General features: G+C 41.0%; 1 protein-coding gene across 3 annotated transcripts in view; it reads left to right on the top strand.

Annotated features, from left to right (window-relative positions):
- The window catches only part of MPP7 (MAGUK p55 scaffold protein 7), a 682,552-nt gene that overhangs the window by 320,799 nt on the left and 341,068 nt on the right, over nucleotides 1–20,685 (top strand). For all 3 annotated transcript variants that reach the window (XM_077491041.1, XM_077491039.1, XM_077491040.1), the window contains one exon: nucleotides 3,857–3,975. In XM_077491041.1, coding sequence (XP_077347167.1) covers nucleotides 3,857–3,975 — 119 coding nt within the window. The remainder of the gene's footprint in view (nucleotides 1–3,856; nucleotides 3,976–20,685) is intronic.

Below are 20,685 nucleotides of genomic sequence, written 5' to 3'. Positions count from 1 at the left end.
GGTCTCAAGCTCAATGTGGGGGTCATCAGGTTAAATTCTCAATGGTTGACGGGGGAGTGAAATTCCTATTAACTTCAACGTCAAGTAATGCAAGTTGTGTATTGTACAACATAATTGGCTGATGAGGGGAATATCACATGGTATATCAAGCTTGCATACAGTGATAATTGAGTTTTTGGTGTGCTTTTAGCATTTTCAAGGCTCAAAAGTAATAAATAAAATGTTTACCTTTAAAAACGCTATTAGACAAAAAACAGTCCATAAGACACACAGAACAGGGCTTGGCCCTGACCTCCACTCCCTCGTCACTGGCTGTGCCGCTGCTGTGTCTGAGCCAATGAAGAGGGAGAGAGACGAGAGAGTCTAGACTCTCGTGCACATTGCTTGATTGAGATCAAGCTCCGGTATTTGGGGGGGGGAGGGGGGCTCTGCATGCAGTAGGTTTTTTTAAGGTTAAAAAAAAAAAAAAACTTCTGCCTTTAAAACCACTTTAAATGTTGGGGCTTCATGTTTTTTTTTTGGTCTTTTTTTCTCTTTATTATCATCTAGTGATCTGATCAACTGACCAGTAACACACTTCCTGCCTTAGGGTGGCTCCCCTTAATTGAGGAGCAACAAAGCCACCCTTGGATGACAGCATTGTCGATCTGGGAAGAGGGTAGTGTTAAGTCCTGTACACACAGGCCGAATATCGGCCAGTTCAGTAGAAACCGTCTGACATTCTGTCAGACTGTCTGACAGTCCTGTCAAAAGGGGTATTCCCAAAAAACATCTGCTAATTGGCATTCGATCATTGGCTGAGAGCGATGACGGGTGTGTTCTGGCAGTGGGGGCAGTCCCCCTGTCAGAACACAATAGTTTATTGGGGAGATTGCTGTACTAACATCAGATATTTTGAACAGTGAGCTCCTTTTTTTTGTTCAGCTTGCTGGGATGCATGAAAAAAAAAAACTGTGTGTACCTTTTTAGATGCACAAATTAAAGAGTTTAATTGTGTTACTTAACATTACGTGTATCACATAATTGATTGATAAGATAATGAAAGTGACAGGTCCACCTTAAAGTGATTGTAAAGTCTCTTTTTTTAATCTAAAAATAACAAACATGTTATACTTACCTGCCCTGTGTAGTGGATTTGCACAGAGCAGCCCAGATCTTCCTCTTCTCGGGTCCCTCTTCTTCTCTCCTGGCCCCTCCCTCCTGTCGAGTTCCCCCACAGAAAGCAGCTTGCTATGGGGGCACCCGAGCCAAGACACAGCTCCTCTGTGTCCATTCAGACACGGAGCCCTGGTTCGGGCCCACCCCCTCTCTCCAGATTGGCTAACTGACTTTGACAGCAGTGAGAGCCAGTAGCACCGCTGCTGTGTCTTGGCCAATCAGGAGGAGAGTCTTGGACGGCCGAGGAACTTGTGGACATCGCTGGAGAGAGATGGTGCTCAGGGAAGTATTAGGGGTGCTGGAGCAGCTGCTCCACACTAGAGGGTTTTTATCTTAATACATAATGCTTTAAGATAAAAAACCTTTTGACTTTACAACCACTTTAAGAGCAGATACCAGTATTTCACAATGGTTGATGGCACCATACCCTTATGATACATATGTTCTGGGGTAATTCAAACAAATCAAAAAACTTAGGACAAATTTTCAATAGTTTTGGCTTATGCCGCATACACACGATCAGAATTGGCCAGAAAAAGACAGATGAGAGCCTTTCATCGGAAAATGCGACCGTGTGTATGCTCCATCAGAATTTAGCTGTTTGAATTTCCACCAGCCAAAAATTTATAGCATGTTCTCAATTTTCCCGACGGAAAAACTGTCTATCGGAAATTCTGATCGTGTGTATGCAATTCTGACACGCCAAAAATCATGCATGCTCAGATTTAACTATGAGACGGAAGCTGTTGCCTACTGGCTATTGAACTTCCTTTTTCTAGTCCCGGCGTACGTGTTGTACGTCACCACGTTCTAAACGATCGGAATTTGATGTGACCGTGTGTAGGCAAGACAGCTTGAGCAGAATTCCGTCGGAATTCCATCGGGAAAACCATGAGAGCTTTTTCCGACGAGAATTCCTATCATGTGTATGCGGCATTCGTGTTATTTCATAGACTTCAAGGAGGGATTTTGGTGTTGGACAGTAACCAATTTGTACCCTAAAAATATTAAACATTTCGGTGATTCTAGTTGGATGTTACTGGTTCTGCAATTTGTAACTGTATACTGTCTATATATTTCCTTCTACCCTTTGCGTAACTTCACAATGGAATCTAGGTTTGCTTCAGATTTCAGTCCAAGTTTGCAGAAACGTATATGTCCTGAAAGTCTGCACGTACACCTATATCCTATAGGGTGGATTGAAGGGGATCTTACAGAATGCAGTGTCTGTTAAATCACCAGGCTTGAGAGCACCGTTTTCAGGATGTGTTCTTTGGGCGCTCCTGTTACCGCTAACACCACAGCTCTGCTTGGCAAATAACGATGCACATTTATTTTCCACTTGGCAATAATAAATATATATTAGTTTCTTTGAGTTGAAAAGACTTTTCTCTACATTCAAGGGACTAACTGTATCATGTTCTGAGCTTATGAACAAGATTTTGAGAAGCTGCTTACGATAAAGATCTCTTCTTTGACCTCAGCAAACAAGTGTAACTGGAGAGCGTGTGTTTATGTATTAGCAAAAGGACATTCATGCCCCATGCCAGTTGATGGAAAAAACAAATAAGGAACAGTGGGTTTTTATAGCATAGGATTACGTTTTTAATGGCACTTAGAAGGTCACGAAGGCTTGGCCATGACAACTCATTGATACAGAATTTAGATTAGCATGCGAAATTTGGAACCTCCTTTTACAGTTTTTTTTTTTTTTTTTTACCCAGACTTTTTTTTTTTCAGTGTCTTGTAAAAGTTGACTTTTAGATGAACAGCGACAGTGATCCAGACTAAAAATAATAGCAGGAACATGTAGTGGGGACCCCCCGAGATTTCTCATGTTTTTGTAGACAGCAAGCAGAAAAAAATGTGAATTTGTCCTCTTTACCTCTAGTAATCCCCCTGGAAAATTCAACATGTGCTATGAATTGATAGCGGCTCATGACATGTCAGTTCCCCATAGAGACTCATGCAGTCAGTGCGGCTACATTCTTGGACTGCAGCTTGAAAGTTTGTGTAAATGATAGATGGTTGTTGCCTATGTGCCCTACTCCTAGAACACTGTGCTACTGTTTGCTTTGCAAGCTTATTTAAGTACAGCTTTACCTACTAGTTATTGCAGTACGATGAGATGATATTAGCAAAAATTGAAAAACAGCAATCCTCAAGTTTAAAAAAAATTAACTATGATATTTTACATTTTAGTTGTGTTTTTATACATGCCGTCTGTTTCCCTGCTGTATTGTTCATTTCTTGAATGATCCTATGGAACATATATATATTTTTTATGGGGCGTTTGAAAATACAAATCTTAATTGAGCTATAAATTAAAAAAAAAAAGTTTTATTTCAAAGTGTAGTCACAGTTACGCGGACCACCCGATTTCGTTTTTGGAAATTGTTCCGTTTTGGTGAGTCATTGGCTTGCCTCGGTGGAAATGGAAAAGCGATTAAGTCACAAAGTATGTTGTTAAAAAATATATATATTAAGTAAATAATTTAATTTTCAGATTGATAATAGTAGACACGTACTTTTTTGTTAAAAATATATATATATTTCTCTGTTCTGTTAACATTGAGTCCAATTTCAAACTTTTAAAGTAATTTTTTTTTTTTATCGAGAAATGTTGGGCAAGCCATTGGACGGAGTTGTTAGGTGAAATTAATGAGATTACATTTTCTGTTTTATTTTCGTTTTATAGGTCTGTATGAGCTCTTGGCTACACTACCGGCCCAGCTGCAGCCACATGTGGACAGCCAAGAAGACCTGACCTTCCTCTGGGATATGTTTGGTGAAAAAAGTCTCCATTCACTGGTAAAGGTAAGCCCCACTGAAATACTATTCTAGATTGAGTACACATTATACAGGATTATGGTTTGATGGCTTCGGAACTTCAGACACGGTGTTGGCATAACACGGAAATGACAAATTCACATTTGTCCAAACCGCTGTAACAGCAGCGAGGGTTGATTTTTATATCAGGAGGCTGCAACGAAGGGAAGAATGTCATCTTAGTTGACTGTTGGCAGTTTGGCTCTCTCTGTAGACAAACCATTTCCTGAAATGTTTCACTTTGAAAATTGTTCTATGTTTGGGAACAACTCTGGAAAATGAACATTTGACTTCTGATTACCCCAAGGCAGGTTTAATTTTTGGGATGCAGACACACAAATGCTTGTCTAATTTTCTGGCTTATGTAGTGTTTTTTCTCCCAACGTATTTATATGTGTTCTGTTTCCTTTTCCCCGGTGTAATATTATATAACTGTTTTGTATTTAGGTGCGCAACAAAACAAAATACAGATTTATAAAACCAAAAGCAGTTTTTTACCATAAACAAAAAAATCTGTACTTTTTGTATCCCTTTTTTAAACTATTCCTAAATTCAGCTGGAGGTTGTTAAAGTAAATGCAAGTTTGGCTTTCCTTTCAAGTACTTTGGGGACACAAAAATCTAAGGTTCTAAGGTATGACAATTTATACCAGCTTCTGTGGTTACAAGCCTGACCCAACCCGCTCCTAAGCTTCTGTGTCTACTTTTGACCAGTGAGGCCATCCATAATTAAACTTGGAGGGGGCGGGACTAGGCTGTTGGCTTATTAAGTTATGGAAATTCCTCTCTGGGTGTAAAAAAAAAAAATGCTAGTTCATTATTTTTAATTGCAAAGTTACCTTTGATAACAGAACTCCAGGCAAGACTCAAAAGCTTATTTTAATCCACTTAACCACTTAAGGACCGAGCCTCTTTCTGAGATTTGTTGGTTACAAGTTAAAAACATTTTTTTTTGCTAGAAAATTACTTGGAACCCCCAAACATTATACATTTTTTTTCTAACACCCTAGAGAATAAAATGGAGGCCGTTGCAATACTTTCTGTCACACAGTATTTGTGCAGCGGTCTTACAAGCACACTTTTTTTGGGGAAAAATACACTTTTTTGAATTAAATAATAAGACCACAGCAAACTTACCCTAATTTTTTTTTTTTGTATTATAAAAGGTAATGTTATGCAGAGTAAATTGATACCCAACATGTCACACTTTAAAATTGTGCTCGCTCGTGGAATGGCGACAATCTTTTACCCTTAAAAATCTCCATAGGCATAGTTTAAAATATTCTACAGGTTGCATGTTTTGAGTTACAAAGGAGGTAGAATTATTTCTCTCGCTCTACCGATCGCGGTGATACCTCACATGTGTGGTTTTGAACACCGTTTTCATATTTATTTATTTTACCTTTTATTTTTTATTTTTACACTGTTTTTTTTTTTTTTTTTTTATCGTGTCACTTTTATTCCTTTTACAAGGAATGTAAACATCTCTTGTAATAGAAAAAAAAGCATTACAGGACCTCCTAAATATGAGATCTGGGGTCAAAAAGACCTCTCATAATTACACTAAAATGCAATAAACATTTTTTTTTAAAATGTAATAAAAAAAAGGGCCCTTTAAGAGCTATGGGCGTTTTGACGTCACTTCCGTCCCTGCATTGTTATGGAGACCGGTGGGGGCCATTTTCCCCTCACTCGTCTCCATACCAAGCAAGGGTGAAGATCCAATCGCCGGTAGTTGGATGGGGGTGCCTCTGCCGCCGCTGAAAAATGTGATCTTGTGGCGAATCCGCCGCAGAGACCATTTTTATCTGAAACAGGGACCGCTCGCTGAAGCCGAGGATACTGGGGTTATGGTAGCTAGCGATGACAATGAGATTTTTCTTCAAAGTACCGACATATAACAGGGGTGGGCAGTCTTGAAGTGGTTGTGTAAACACTCAAAAATCATTACATTAACTTTTAACTACTGCCAATATTACATGAAATCCACCATTATTGTTATTTGCCATAATCACCTATCCACAAACATTTCTCAGAGAGTAGAAGTGTCAGCAGTGTGACCCAATCAGACAACGGTGTATTCCAAACTTCTGAATCTTAATATGCCCGTATGTGACATGCAAGATACCCTTGTGAACATTATACAGTGGGGAAACTAATTATTTGATCCCGTGCAGATTTTTGTTAGTTTGCCCAATTACAAAGAAATAAAGGGTATATAATTGTTATAGGTGTAATTTAAATGATAGAGACAGAATATCAGCCAAAAATCCAGAAAAAAACACATGATACAAATGTTATAAATTGAGTTGCAGTTCAGTGAGTAAAATAAGTATTTGATTCCCTACCAAACCAACAATAATTCTGGCTCCCACAGACTGGCTACAGTATGTTCTCCTGTGATACACAGATTAGTCATGTTAATTTAGGAAGGTGTTCCTAACAACAACTTATGGGCAAGACCAAAGAGCAAAGGACATCAGGGACAAGATTGTAGAACTACACAAGGCTGGAATGGGATACAAGACCATCAGCAAGAAGCTAGGTTAAAAGGAGACAACTGTTGGAGTGATTATTTGTGAATGGAAGAAATACAAAATAACCATCTATCACCCTTGGTCTGAAGCTCCATGCAAGATTTCGCCTCATGGGGTAAGGATGATCATGAAAAAAAGTGAGGAATCAGCCCAGGACTACACAAGAGGAGCTTGTGAATGATCTCAAGGCAGTTGGGACCACAGTCACCAAACAAACCACTGGTAACACAATACATGATGCTTTGGGGTGTTTCTGTGCCAAAGGTAAAGGCCAGCTTTGCTGCATTGAGGAGCCAATGGACGGGGCCATGTATTGTAAAATCTTGGATGAGAACCGTCTTCCCTTCAGCCAGAACACTGAAGATGGGCTGTGGATGGATTTTCCACCATTACAATTACCCAAAACATACCGTCAAGGCAACAATGGAGTGGCTCAAGAAGGAGCACATTAAGGTCATGGAGTGGCCTAGCCAGTTTTCAGACCTTAATCCTATAAAAAAATGTATGTAGGGAGCTGAAACTTCCAGTTGCCAAGTGACCGCCAAGAAACCTTAATTATTTAGAAGAGTGGACTAAAATCCCTCCTGAGATGTGTACAAACCTGGTAACCAACTACAAGAAACGTCTTACCTCTGTGCTTGCCAACAAGTCATGTTTTGCTTGGGGATCAAATACTTATTTCTTTATCGTACATCATGGGACACAGACCTAAGTAATTACTTAATGGGTTATGGACCACCTTCAGGTGTTGACACTGGTATACCCAATCAAGGAAGTTCACTCCCTATATAACCCCTCCTCATTCCAGGAGCACATCAGTTTTTTCACTAACCTCCACAGCTGGATCCATCCAAGCCACTGAGGCCACAGTATGGAACCCGTGCTTCACATAGAAGAGCAACGTTTTGCCTGTAACTCTTCTCTTTGAGGGCTGGACCCTAGGAACCAGGGCTCTTTTTGGTCTTGATACATTACCTAAAGTTGTCTTAAGGGGTCCTATACAGGTTCAAAGGAGTAGAACCCCTATAATAGGGTCCCGGTCTTTGAAGGTTACTAATGCTGCCCGCCGTGATGGGTGGAGTTTGGATCCGTCTGTTTAAGCAGATCCTGTAGCGAGGAAAAAGTAAGGAAGAAGCATAGGAACTGCAAAGTCCACCTATGCCTCTTTTTTTCTTCCATATTAAAACATTGTAATGCCTTAAAATCTCCTCTAGAAGGAGTAAAGATACACATACCTTATTAAGTTGTTTCTCAGCATCTCTGTCCAGCTACAACAGCTTGTGTGGTCCTAGTTGCACAAGGCGGTTTGAATTGAACAAAATGTTCTAATCTACAAGGAGGAAAACTTCTGGACGCATATCTGCATGTCCATATATTTCCAGCTAACCAAAGGTTTCTGTGGTTCGTAGTAGAACAACAGCATTTCAGATTGTAGCCTTTCCCTTCGGGCCAACTATAGCACCCCAAGTGTTCCCAAAAGTGCTAGCACCACCTCTAGCCAGGTTGAGGGCACAGGGCATAAACAATCTTGGCATACCTAGATGATCTATTGCTAATAGACCAATCGGTGTTCGGAGTAAAGAGTACACATTACAAGCAGTTACCTGGAAAAGTCTGGGTTGCGTTCTCAACCTAGAGAAGTCTCCCTTAAAACCGCTAAAAAAGCTAGAGTATTTGGGTCTGATCATAGATACAGGCCAGAAAAAGGTGTTCTTGCCCAGCCAAAAAACAGCTCCGTATGAGAGTTGGTACGGAGGGTCAGGTCAAAAGGAGATCCCTCCATTCGCCTTTGCATGAAGTTGTTAGGAAGGATGGTGGCTTCATTCGAAGCAGTTCCCTATGCCCAGTTCTGTTCGAGACTGTTGCAAAACCGTATTCTATCTGCTTGGATCAAAACGATCCAAGCTTTGGACTTGCCAATGCGGCTGTCCCCAGGGGTGTCCCAAGGCCTCAATTGATGTTTACTAAAGAATCTGCTAAACTCCTTCAGACCAGTTATCTGGAAAATGGTAACGACAGACGCCAGCCTTTCAGGCTGGGGAGCAGTACTAGAGAAGACAACTGTCCAAGGACAGTGTTCAAGAACCGAAAGAGCCTTACCCATCAACATCCTAGAGATTTGTGCAGTGTGTCTGGCTCTGAAAGCTTGGACTTCCAGGTTAAGGGATTGTCCGGTCAGGATCCAATCCGTCATTGCCACGGCAGTGGCCTATATAAATCACCAAGGGGGCACCAAGAGTCTCTCAGCGCAGAGAGAGGTGAACCATATTCTAACTTGGGAAGAATGAAATATTTTCCGTGCCTATCGGCAGTCTTCATACCTGGAATAGAGCGGGGACTCTGGACGTAGATAGATCTTTTAGCATCCAGTTCAACATAAAGTTAGTCAACTTTGTGTCCAGAACAAAGGATCCATTTGCATGCAGAACAGATGCATTGGTGATGCAGTCGGATCAGTTCCCACTGATCTATGCATTTCCCCCTATTCAATTGCTGCATTGACTTCTTTGCAGGATCAAGCTGGAAAGAAAACTTGGTAAATCTGGCAGCACCAGCATGGTTCAGAAGGTCATGGTATGCAGAAATCATAAAGGTGGCAATGGAGGATCCATGGCCCCTTCCACTAAGGCCAGACCTGCTCTCACAGGGGCCGATATTCGATCCTACTTTTTGAATGCTAAATTTAATGGCCTGGCTATTGAAACCCACATTCTGAAGAAACGTGGGTCAGTTATCTCTACTTTGATTAATGCAAGGAAACCAGCTTCCAGAACTATATATTATAGAGTTTGGAAGGCTTATGTTTCCTGGTGTGAATCCAAGGGTTGGCACCCTCTGAGATATATCATAGGCAGAATTCTTGCCTTTCTACAATTAGGCGTAGACATGAAGTTGGCCTTGAGTACTATTAAGGGCCAAGTCTCAGCCTTATCGATTTTATTTCAAAGACCTCTTGCTACGCACTCTTTAGTCCGGGGTTTCATGCAAGGGATGATGTGGATTAATCTGCCAGTTAAATCACCTTTGAGCCCTTGGGAATTGAACTTAGTTTTGTTAGTGTTACAAAAACAGCCATTTGAACCAATACAGCCTATTCCCTTAGTCTTTCTGACAAGGAAGCTGATATTTTTGGTTGCTATATCCTCTGCTCTTTCGTGTAAAGAGCCATATTTGATTGTTCACGAGGACAGAGTGCTGTTACGCCCTCGTCCAGACTTTTTACCAAAAGTGGTTTCAGGTTTTCACCTGAACCAAGATATTGTCCTGCCATCGTTTTTTTCCAAAACCATGTTCCAGGGAAGAGAAGTGAAAATCTATTTAAAGATAACTGCTCAGCTTATTTATTCTGCCAGTGGGTTCTAACAAAGGACAGGCAGCGTTAAAATCCACTGTCGCTAAGTGGATTCGGCAAGTTATAATTCAGACTTATAATTTAATTATAAAGAGTCCCCCTTTTCAAGTTAAGGTGCACTCTACCAGGACGGTTAGTTCTTCTTGGGCAGTACGTCACCAGGCCCCCATGGATCAGATCTGTAAGGCCACATAGGTCCTCAAGTCTGGGGGGTACCCTGCGGGTTGTCGCTCCCTCCCCTCAAGTAGCATTGCTATGGGACGTCCCAATAAGTAATTACTTAAGCTCTGTGTCCCATGATGTACAATAAAGAAAATAGGATTTTTATTACAGCTTACCCGTTTCCTTTTCTTGGAGTACATCATGGGACACATAGGTCCTTCCCCTCTTTTTGGGATTTAGGTATATTGCTTTGCTACAAAAACTGATGTGCTCCTGGAAGGAGGAGGGGTTATATAGGGTGTGAAGTTCCTTGATTGGGTATACCAGTGTCAACACCTGAAGGTGGCATATAACCCATTAAGTAATTACTTAGGTCAGTGTCCCATGATGTTCTCCAAGAAAAGGATTTTACAGGTAAGCTGTAATATAAATCCTATTTTTACTCACTGAACTGAACTCAATTTATAACATTTGTATTATTTTTTCCCCCCTGGATTTTTAGTTAATATTATGTCTCTATCATTTAAAATACACCCATGATAAAAATTATAGACCCTTCATTTCTTTGTAAGTGGACACACTTACAAAATCTACAGGGGATCAAATAATTATTTTCCCCACTGTATATAATCACCTCCACGGTTTGACCTCAATTCTCATCAAGGTCCCATGCACTTTTGCCCCTTTTTAGGCTTTGCAACAAATCACCCCTGACTCCTATTAATGCTCCAGCACTTCCGGACTTGTTCTTTTTAACCACTTAAGGACTGAGCCTCTTTGTGACAATTGTTATTTAGAAGTTAAAATTATTTTTTTTGCTAGAAAATTACCTAGAACCCCCAAACATTATATATATATATTTTTCAAACACCCTAGAGAATAAAATAGCAGTCATTGTAATACTTTATGTTACACCGTATTTTGCGCAGCAGTCTTACAAGCGCAACATTTTTGTAAATAATACACATTTTTTGACCTAAAAAATAGGACTACAATACATTTTTTTTATATTGTGAAAGAAAATGTTATGTCGAGTAAATTGATACCCAAACACGTCATGCTTCAAAATTGTGCCCGCTTGTGGAATGGCAACAAACTTTGACCCTTAAAAATCTCCATAGGCCACGTTTACATTTTTTTACAGGTTTTAAGTTACAGAGGAGGTCTAGTGCTAGAATTATTGCTTTTGCTGTAATGATCATGGCGATACCTCACATGTGTAGTTTGAACACCGTTTTCATATGCGGGCATGACTTACCTTTGCTTCTGTGCGTGAGCTCTGCGGGACATGGCGCTTTAATTTATTTATTTTACTTTTTATCTTTTATTTTTACACTGTCCTTTTAAAAAAATAATTGGGTCACTTTTATTCCTATTACAAGGAATGTAAACATCCCTTGTAATAAAAAAACGTATGACAGGACCTCTTAAATGTGAGATCTGGGGCCAAAAAAACCTCACATCTAACATTTTACACTAAAATACAATAAGAAAAAAAAATTCCCCTTTAAGACCATTAGGTGGAAGTGACGTTTGACGTCGCTTCTGCCATTTAATGTTATGGAGCTGAGCGGTGGCCATCTTTCCCTCACTCGGCTCCATGCCTGTCAGGGAGAAGGATGCGATTGTCTCTGCCGCTACCGACGGCTCTGGTAAGCAGCGAAGATGACCAAAACGTGGCGTCCCTGATAAAAGTGATCTTGCGACAAATCCGTTGCGGAGATTACTTTTATTTGAAGAGCACCGCTCGCAATTGTTGAAAATACCGGGGTTATGGCAGCTTTCAGCTGCCATAACCCCGATATTTAGTGTACATCGACGTACCGATGTATAATGGTGGCAATTTGCGCTAAACATCCTCTTCCATCCAATGTGATTAGTATTCATGCTAAAGGAATAAAACCAATAGTGCTCCCTGTACACTTTAAAGCTATTTATTAAATATTAAAACTGGACACACATAAACATGCACACTCGGTGCCATGATCTGCAAATAGTACGTAGTAAGCAATCCCTTCTCACTACAGGATCCTGAAAACCGGCCAGTAGTGTCTTAAGCGTGCTGACTTGGCTCCACTTCTAAAAAGAAGTGCGTGAATACTAATCACATCAAATGGAAGATACTTTTCCATTTGATGTGAACACTTTTTTACCCAGCTTAGTTGAGGGGTCACACTCCCAGAGGTGAGCCTACACCCAATGGGGGGGAGCACGTACGAGGTGATCCAACGGTGGTTGAACGCATTGATATCATCTGGTGTAATCCATTCATCAAGTCACATACGGGAGATCTGCACTGCACTTATAAATTATCTTTGAGCACTTTAATATTGTGTGGGATTAATTAATGTATATGTTATAATCGATTTGTTTTAACAGACCTGTGCAAGTGAACAAGCACTGATTTATTTTATGAATATTGACGTGCGGCACCTTGTAACACTATTGTATAATAAATTCTATTTATGTTGAAGTTGGTTTATTCACAGTAGGACATTGATGCGTTGTAGGTATTGGCAGGAGTACATTTGTGGAGGTGACTGCACTGATTGTTGTTCACTTTAATCGGACTCTTCTGCTTTGCTCAGTGCTGTTATCTTAAAGCGGGAGTCCACCGGGACTCCGCGTTTTTTTTTTTTTTTTTTAAAAGCCAGCAGCTACAAATACTGCAGCTGCTGACTTTTAAATAGTGACACTTACCTGTCCAGCGCGCCCGCGATGTCGGCACCCGAAGCCGATCGCTCGCTCGGCTGCCGGGTCCCGCCGCCATCTTGGGTATGGGAATCAGGAAATGGAGCCTTTCGGCTTCATTTCCCGGTTCCCTACTGCGCATGCGCGAGCCGCGCGGCGCAATCCGGACGGTCCCCGCTGCCTCTGGGAGCTGTGTGTTTCCCAGCAGGCAGCGGGGCACTTGCTGAAGGGGGCGGGCGCTTGCGGAACGGGGGCGTAACCTACGCTCGTTCCGCAGACAGCTAGCCCGGAAGTGGCTGCAGTTACCTGGATTATCCAGGTAACTGCACCCCCCTCCCCCCTGAAAGGTGCCGATTGTGGCGCCGGAGGGGGGGGGGATTCCGATGAGCGGAGGTCCATTTTAGGGTGGACCTCCGCTTTAAAGCGGGACTGTCCTGGGGAAAAAAATATTAAAAGCCAGCAGCTATAAATACTACAGCTGCTGACTTTTAATAAATGGACACTCACCCATCCCGGGGTCCAGCGATGCTGGCAGCCGAGGCCGATCGATCTCTCGGCTGCTGCCGCCACCATTCTAGGTGAGGGAATCAGGAAGTGAAGTGAATCGGCTTCACTTCTCGGTTCCCTACTGCGCATGCCCAAGTCGCGCAGCGCAATAGGAATTGTACGCGCTGTCTCTGGGACCCGTGTGTGTCCCAGCAGACAGCGCGGCAGGACAGGAAGAGGCATAGACTCCCACGGGAGTCTATGCCCGGAAGTGGGTGTAAATACCTGTCTTTGACAGGTATCTCCACCCCCCTCCCCCCTGAAAGGTGCCAATTGTTACACCGGAGGGGGGGGGGGGGTTCCGATCAGCGGAAGTTCCACTTTAGGGTGGAACCCCGCTTTAACATGTTTCGGGACTGAAAGCTTAGGGGCATGTTTAGGCCTGGCTTACAGCAGGAGAAGGGTGCCGAAAAAGACCTTCCTTGTGTCCTTATGTTGATTAAGGGTATGTAGGCTGGATGGGATAAAAGAAGCCCAACACTCTGAGTACAAACTTCACCTTCTAGCTAAACTAATAGGGAGGCTTTGGAGATAATGGGGCCAAGCTTAATGTTTGTAGAAAAAAGTTGAGGTTTGTATGCACTTTCAGCTTCCCATAGCTCCGGATCTACTGACCATTTTGACATTCAGATCTCACTAGTTGAACTTTACTTATGCATTTTATAATCTTGTGCCCAGTTTGACACAGGTGTGTCACTTATTTAAATTATGCCTCATGCAAATCTACTTGTGAAAATAACTTCTGCATACTGTACCTGTTACAGATGAAATACTGAGCTTTAAAAAAATAAATATTAACATTTTCTGAAAAAAAAACACTTTTTGATGATGCAGCTATTTATTCATTTGCAGCTACCGGTATTTAAACTTCTCTTTCCACATGTGGCCATTCTTCACCAAAATGGAGCAGGCCCGAATGAGAAGAAACAATCTAAATAAGTATGTTGTAACTGAAACTTCAACTATTTTGTTCTGTATAAGCTGTACTGTAAGCAGAGGAAGAGGGCATAGCCATGAAAGTTTCCAGGATGCCAAGTCTTTGAACCTAATCCACTTGGGTAGGAAAATTAGGTAAAGTTGTAAATTGTATTATGTTTTCTGGCACATTGGTAATTCACTTTAAGTGGCCATTATTTTATATGTAATTCTTGATGTTGGGCAGACAGTGGGAGGTAGGATGCTTAAAAAAAAAATAAAAAAAGCAGTTACTCCCTGATCTGGGCTATTAATGTTTTGCTTATTTTTTGTTTTATTTCTCCTCTGCAATTTTCTATTCCAAAGAACAGTCTCAGATTCTCTCTCTCTGAAGTGCTGTAGACCTAATTCCGACCTTTGGCTCAGCAAGAGATGGGTTAACATGCTACCACTGACAGCGAATGCTTTTTCAACATGCACAAATGTTTGCTTGCCCTTGTTTGGATGAATATCTGGGCCGCTAGCACAGAACATTGCCGACTTTTTTTGTATGGTTAGCATTAAGAACTTGGAGTTAAGCTTAAATAAATAAATGTTCACAGAGAAAAATTATAAGGAATATATATGTATTTTTTTGAGGTCCCACATGGCAATGGTTCAGTAGCCACATTAATTTAAAATAATTTCCTTTAACAAAGTCAACTGAAATTCTAGTAAGTTGTTTCATGTGATGGCTCTATTCCATTAAAATACTACTTCCATATATTAGGGTACATGGAAAAGAAACATGTACAAAACTCCTTATGATTCTTTTTTTTAACATTTCAAGACTTGTTCTGTCCCTCTGGTATACATTTTTATATTTTTCTATGTAATCTTTTTTTCTGGTTTGTCATTAAAATGAATCTGACCTGCAAATAAAGTTCTTAAAGCAGAACTAAACCAAGCTCCAGCCCCCCACCAAAAAATTAAAAGTAAGCAGCTACAAATACTGTAGCTGCTGGCCTGTAATATTAGGACACTTACCTGTCCAGGGAGCCTGTGATGTCGGCACTCCAGCCGATTTTTCAATCGGCTCTCTGGTGCTGCCGACGCCCTTTCTTGTAAGGGAAACCGGCCTTGCGGCTTGCTTCACTGCCAGTTCCCTACTGCACATGTGTGAAGCTTGCTGCACTTTGTGAATGGCCTGGCGGCGGGGGAAGGAGGAGGGGGCCCAAACCTCTGGGTGACCCACCCCCCAAAATGTTCCACATGTGGGGGATAATGGAGCAAGCAAGCAGATCTTCCCCTTTTGGGTGAAGCTCCGCTTTAATGCTAACCCTAGGGATAATGGAAATCCTGCCATGCAGTGGGGCTGCCCCTGTGCAACATGTGATAAATGCTAGTTTATGTCCAGGGTCCTAGAAAAAGCACTTTTTTTAAAGCTTATTCTCACTCTGCATTGTATGCGAGGAAGCAGAGGGACAGCCCAGAAGCTGGCACATAGGGAAAAAGAGAGGAGCACCATTTGCCAAGGGAGCCTACGGGAGCAGGGTCAGGTACGAAAAAGGACTTTTTTCAGGACGCTAGACATAAATGATCATTTAAGCTTTGCAGTGCAGGGGCACGTCAGTGCAAATGAGGATTTTTGTTTTAACCCAGCTTTAACACTCCTTCGGTGATGTGAGCTCCTTTTCTGGTGCTTCTAGCTTCCTTGTTCTTATGCATGTGTCATCTTTGCCCAACGTGGCCAGCCCAGGATGATCTAACTCTTCTGCAGTATTTTATTTTATGTTATAATGTGGCAGTGTGCCTGTAAGATGTTGGTTTTATATATATATATATATATATATTTGGTCATAGAGCTTGTTCCTTGCATGCTGGTTGATAAACAGGGAAATATCCTTACTAACTCCTGATGGTCAATATGAGTCTCTTTTGTGCCCTTGAAGTGTCCTGTAGCCTATGATATCACTTCTGAGATGCTGGGAACAAATTGGAAAGTGACTGTGTCCCCACTGCTGGGATTATCCAGCAGGCAGACCCTTGTGCTATGGCCGCACACATGGTTTTTATCCACTTTGGCAACCAACAGTCTGCTCTCCTCCATCACAGACAGGTCAGGTTATTCCTGACGTTCCAAGAAGTCACCCATATAAACCTCACCTGTTTCGAAACACAAAACTTTTTTTATAGGTTTGGATGGAGCTAGGAAGGGTTGAAACCTCTGTTTTTTTTTTTATATCTGAGTCCCAGGTAGAAGATTCATCCTCTCGATTTGTCCTGATGGCCACTGTCCCTGAAACTGTAGGAGATTCCAAAATTTTGGATTATCACCAGAACTAGAATAGAGCAGAAACTTTCGAACAAGGACAGCAAATGTGGTAACTGTCCGAAAGGAAATTTCCCTCACTTCCTGATGTCACTACAGGACAAGGTATAAAAGGCTCTTTCTCCAGTGGGACACAAACAGGGGTTTGAACCCTTTCCTTCTATATCTAAAATGGAAAACAAAACTGGCTTCAGATACAATTTAAAATGTGGCCATACACAGGTAGAATTAAAAAAATAAAAATAAAATCTGCTCTTGGAAAGTTTGTTTAATTTTTAATGGTTATTTAGGTTAAATTGATGATCATTTTCGACCGTAGTGATGAAAAATCGAATCGAGCAGAATGGAAAATAAATGGATGGAATAAATGAAATTTTAACAGTGAATGTGGTTTTTATTTGGGAAATATCTTTCATCCAAACTCTTAATGTTGAAAGCAAACAAAATTTTGAAGTACTTTTGAATGACATCTGAGAGGTCTCCGATTGCTGACAAGATTTTAATACAAACCAGTGTGTGGCCAGCTTAATTATGGGGGGCTCCTAGAATTTCCAGGGGAGCGATCATGTGTCGGTGAACCTCCCTAAAGCTTTTCAATACTAAGCCCTTTACCCAAGCATGGGTTCCATCATCCCTACTTGCACCACACTGAAGCCTTATAAGATGGGTTACTCTTTCAAAACTGAGCAGCAAAATTCTGTTCTGGTTGCAAGCACAAATTGGACCTTCTCACATAAATAACTTAAGAGTGGATTTCACATTTTGAAAGCAGAACGGTAAACTCATCATGATTAACTAGAGCGGACTGGCAAAAAGGTATTTTAACTACTCCTTCATGTGTATTTGTGTTGGGCGGCGAACTAGTGAGTTTGGCGCCGAAACAGATTTTCAGATCAGTAATTTAGATCTTTATTTTTTCCCTCATATTGAAAGGATATTATTCGCATCACTCTGGCTTGCTTTGCTCAACCTGTGGTTAGCAGGGAAATGTGTTCTCTATCTCAGTGTATCTCCGAGGGTTAGATGTCAAGTAATCCTGTGTTAAAGAGGGAAAGAAATAGATAGAATTACATGTGAAAATAAGGCACATTGTTAGCCGTGTGTTTTCCTAATGGTGAATTGCCGTCTCTTGGGATTGGTTCAGTCAAAATGTATTTTTAAAAAACGTACTCATGAACTCTTTCTCCCTCCCTGGAGTGCGGTTACACACAAGCTTCACGACTACTGGCTTGTGGTGCAAGGTGATCGGGGAAGTTTGTTTTATGTGATTATTCATAGTTTACATTACGTTAACATTTGTTGACACTGCTTTTAAAAGAGTGGTTTGTTTTCTTTTTTTTCTTTTTTTTTTCAAATAAAAAAAAGGGCATCTTACCAAAATTTTTTATTTTAAGCCTATGCTTAAAAAATAATAATAAAACACATTCAGTACATCTCTGCAATAAAGTAGTACATGCATACATAGAAAAATACCTATTGATACTGCACAAAATCCAGTGAGCTCCTAATGTCCTATAGAGAGCTGGCAATGTTGCCTCTTCTGCACTAAAATTTCTAGCTGTGTTTACAGTTCTGCCTATTGAACTACAGAACACCCCCCTTCCTTATGTTATGGAGATAAGGAGACAAAGAGGTGTTCTGTGGTCCACTGGGGGATCCTCGGGCAAGGCTGACTTGCACCTTCAGTTCAGCATAAGCAGAATTGTTAGCTGAAGGGTGATTGGCTAATTCAGCAGGTAAAGGAATTTTGCGTTTTCATGAGTTTGTGAATCACCATAGTGAATGGATTTTGGATTTCTTTGGGCTCCATACTGATGCCTTTAGACATACATTAATTTCCAAAAGGGTGTACATAGTTTTTGTTTTAGCTTTATTAAGATACAGAACAGGCTGCAATTTAACATTTTAACTATTTTTCAACAGTTACCTTTATCCTAACATTTATGTTTTCATAATACCAATTGAAAAAAAGTGAGAAAAATCTGGGGGATTGTGTAGCAGCTGAGGGTGCTTTGTAGTCTTACATTCTATAGCTGCATGGTTTAATGTATTTTTTATTTTATTCTAAGCACTCTGATAGCATATTATGACAACTACCTGCTCCGTATAATTGGCATTCCTTTCTGGGGTGTTTAAACACAAGGAAGGACCATCTTTGACAGTTGTGAAGAAGAGATAGGTGGGTCCTATTGATTTCCCTTTCATCACACAGTGGGGGAAATAATTATTTGATCCCCTGCAGTTTTTAGATAGAGGCAGAATATCAACCAAAAATTCCAGAAAAAGCACACGATACAAATGTTATAAATTGAGTTGCAGTTCAGTGAGTAAAATAAGTATTTGATAACTAAGCAAAACATGACTTCATACTTGGTGGAAAAACCCTTGTTGGCAAGCACAGGGGTGATACATTTCTTGTAGTTGGTTACCAGGTTTGCACACATCTCAGGAGAGATTTCAGTGTACTCTTCTTTACAGATCTTCTCAGAATCCTTAAGGTTTCTTGCCTGTTGCTTGGCAACTCGAAGTTTCAGCTCCCTCCATTACTTTTTTGTAAGATTGAGGCCTGGAGACTTTGTTGCTTTGGCAGTATGTTTTGGATCATTGTCGTGCTGGAAGACCCATCCACGACCCATCTTCAGTGTTCTGGCTCAGGGAAGGAGGTTCTTCATTCAAGATTTTGCAGTACACGGCCCCATCCATTGGCCCCTCAATGCAGCAAAATTGGCTTGTACATTTATCAGAGAAACCTCCCCAAAGCATTATGTTTCCACCTCCTTGCTTGACTGTAGGAATGGCGTTCTTGGTCATAGTCAGCATTTTTCTTCCCCCAAACACTGTGACTCGAGGTAGTGCCAAAAAGCTCAATTTTGGTCTCATCTGACCACAGCACTTTCTCCCAATCCTTCTCTAAATCATTTAGAAGTTAATTTGCAAACCTCAAACGGGCTTGTACATGTGTCTTCTTGAAGAGGGGGACCTTGTGGGCACTGCAGGATTTCAGTCCATGGCGGCGTATTGTGTTACCAATGGTTTGTGTGGTCCCAACTGCCTTGAGATTATTTAAAAGCTTCTCCCGTGTAGTTCTGGGTTGATCCCGGAATTTTCTCATGATCATCCTTACCCCATGAGGGGGAATCTTGCATGGAGCTCCAGACCGAGGGCAATTGATGGTTATTTAGTATTTCTCCATTTGCTAATAATCATTCCAACAGTTGTCTCCTTTTTACCAAGCTTCTTGCTGATGGTCTTGTAGCCCATTCCAGCCTTATGCTGGTCTACAATCTTGGCTCTGATGTCCTTTGACAGGTCTTTGGTCTTGCCCATGATGGTTAGGTTTGAATAGAAGAAAGACATTCAGTAGACAGGTATTTTTTATACAGATAATGAGTTGTCGTTAGAAGCACCTTCTTAAATTGACAGGACTAATCTGTGTACCACATGAGCACATACTGTAGCCAGTCTGTGGGAGCCAGAATTTTTGTTGGTTGGTAGGAGATCAAATACTTACTTTACTCACTGAACTGCAACTCAATTTATAACACTCGTATCATATGTTTTTCTGGATTTTTGGTTGATGTTCTGTCTCTATCATTTAAAATACAAATATGATAAAAATGATAGACCCTTCATTTGTTTGTAAGTGGGAAAACTTACAAAATCTGCAGGGGATCAAATAATTTTCTCCACTGTATGCAAAATTCATTATTTTAACAGATATAATTGCTTACGCTATAAGGCTTGCCTACCTGATGCAAAACTTTAAGTAATATCATGTTTCAATTTTACACAAGAGAGTTGCTAGTGGAATATATTCTTGAGTGATACTTTTTGGGTAGCACCAGACCACATCAAGAGATTATTCTTCATTTCCTCACTGTTTCTGAATTTCTATAACACTTTAGAATCGCATATTAGTAGTGGCAGTCATTTTAGTATATTAGTAGTGGCAGACATTTGTCACTTTTCCTGCTTCCCCATATGCCGGTGCTGGATGCCCGAGTGGCCAATCACAACTGTCATGTGAGTGTGAGCATGAACTTACTGGGCCATGTGCAGAGTTAGGCTACTTGCACACTGGGGCGGGCGGGCAACTTTACCGTTGTTTTAGCGACACTATTCGGCCACTAGCGGGGTGGTTTTAACCCCCCGCTAGCGGCTGAAAAAGATTTAAAGCCGCCCGTT

The sequence above is a fragment of the Lithobates pipiens genome, unplaced genomic scaffold (assembly GCF_037356315.1).
Source record: "Lithobates pipiens isolate NorthernLeopardFrog02 unplaced genomic scaffold, aLitPip1_a1.2 Scaffold_19, whole genome shotgun sequence".
NCBI lineage: Eukaryota > Metazoa > Chordata > Amphibia > Anura > Ranidae > Lithobates > Lithobates pipiens.
Note: the sequence above shows the minus strand (reverse complement) of the source record. Positions and strands in the feature narration are given on the sequence as shown.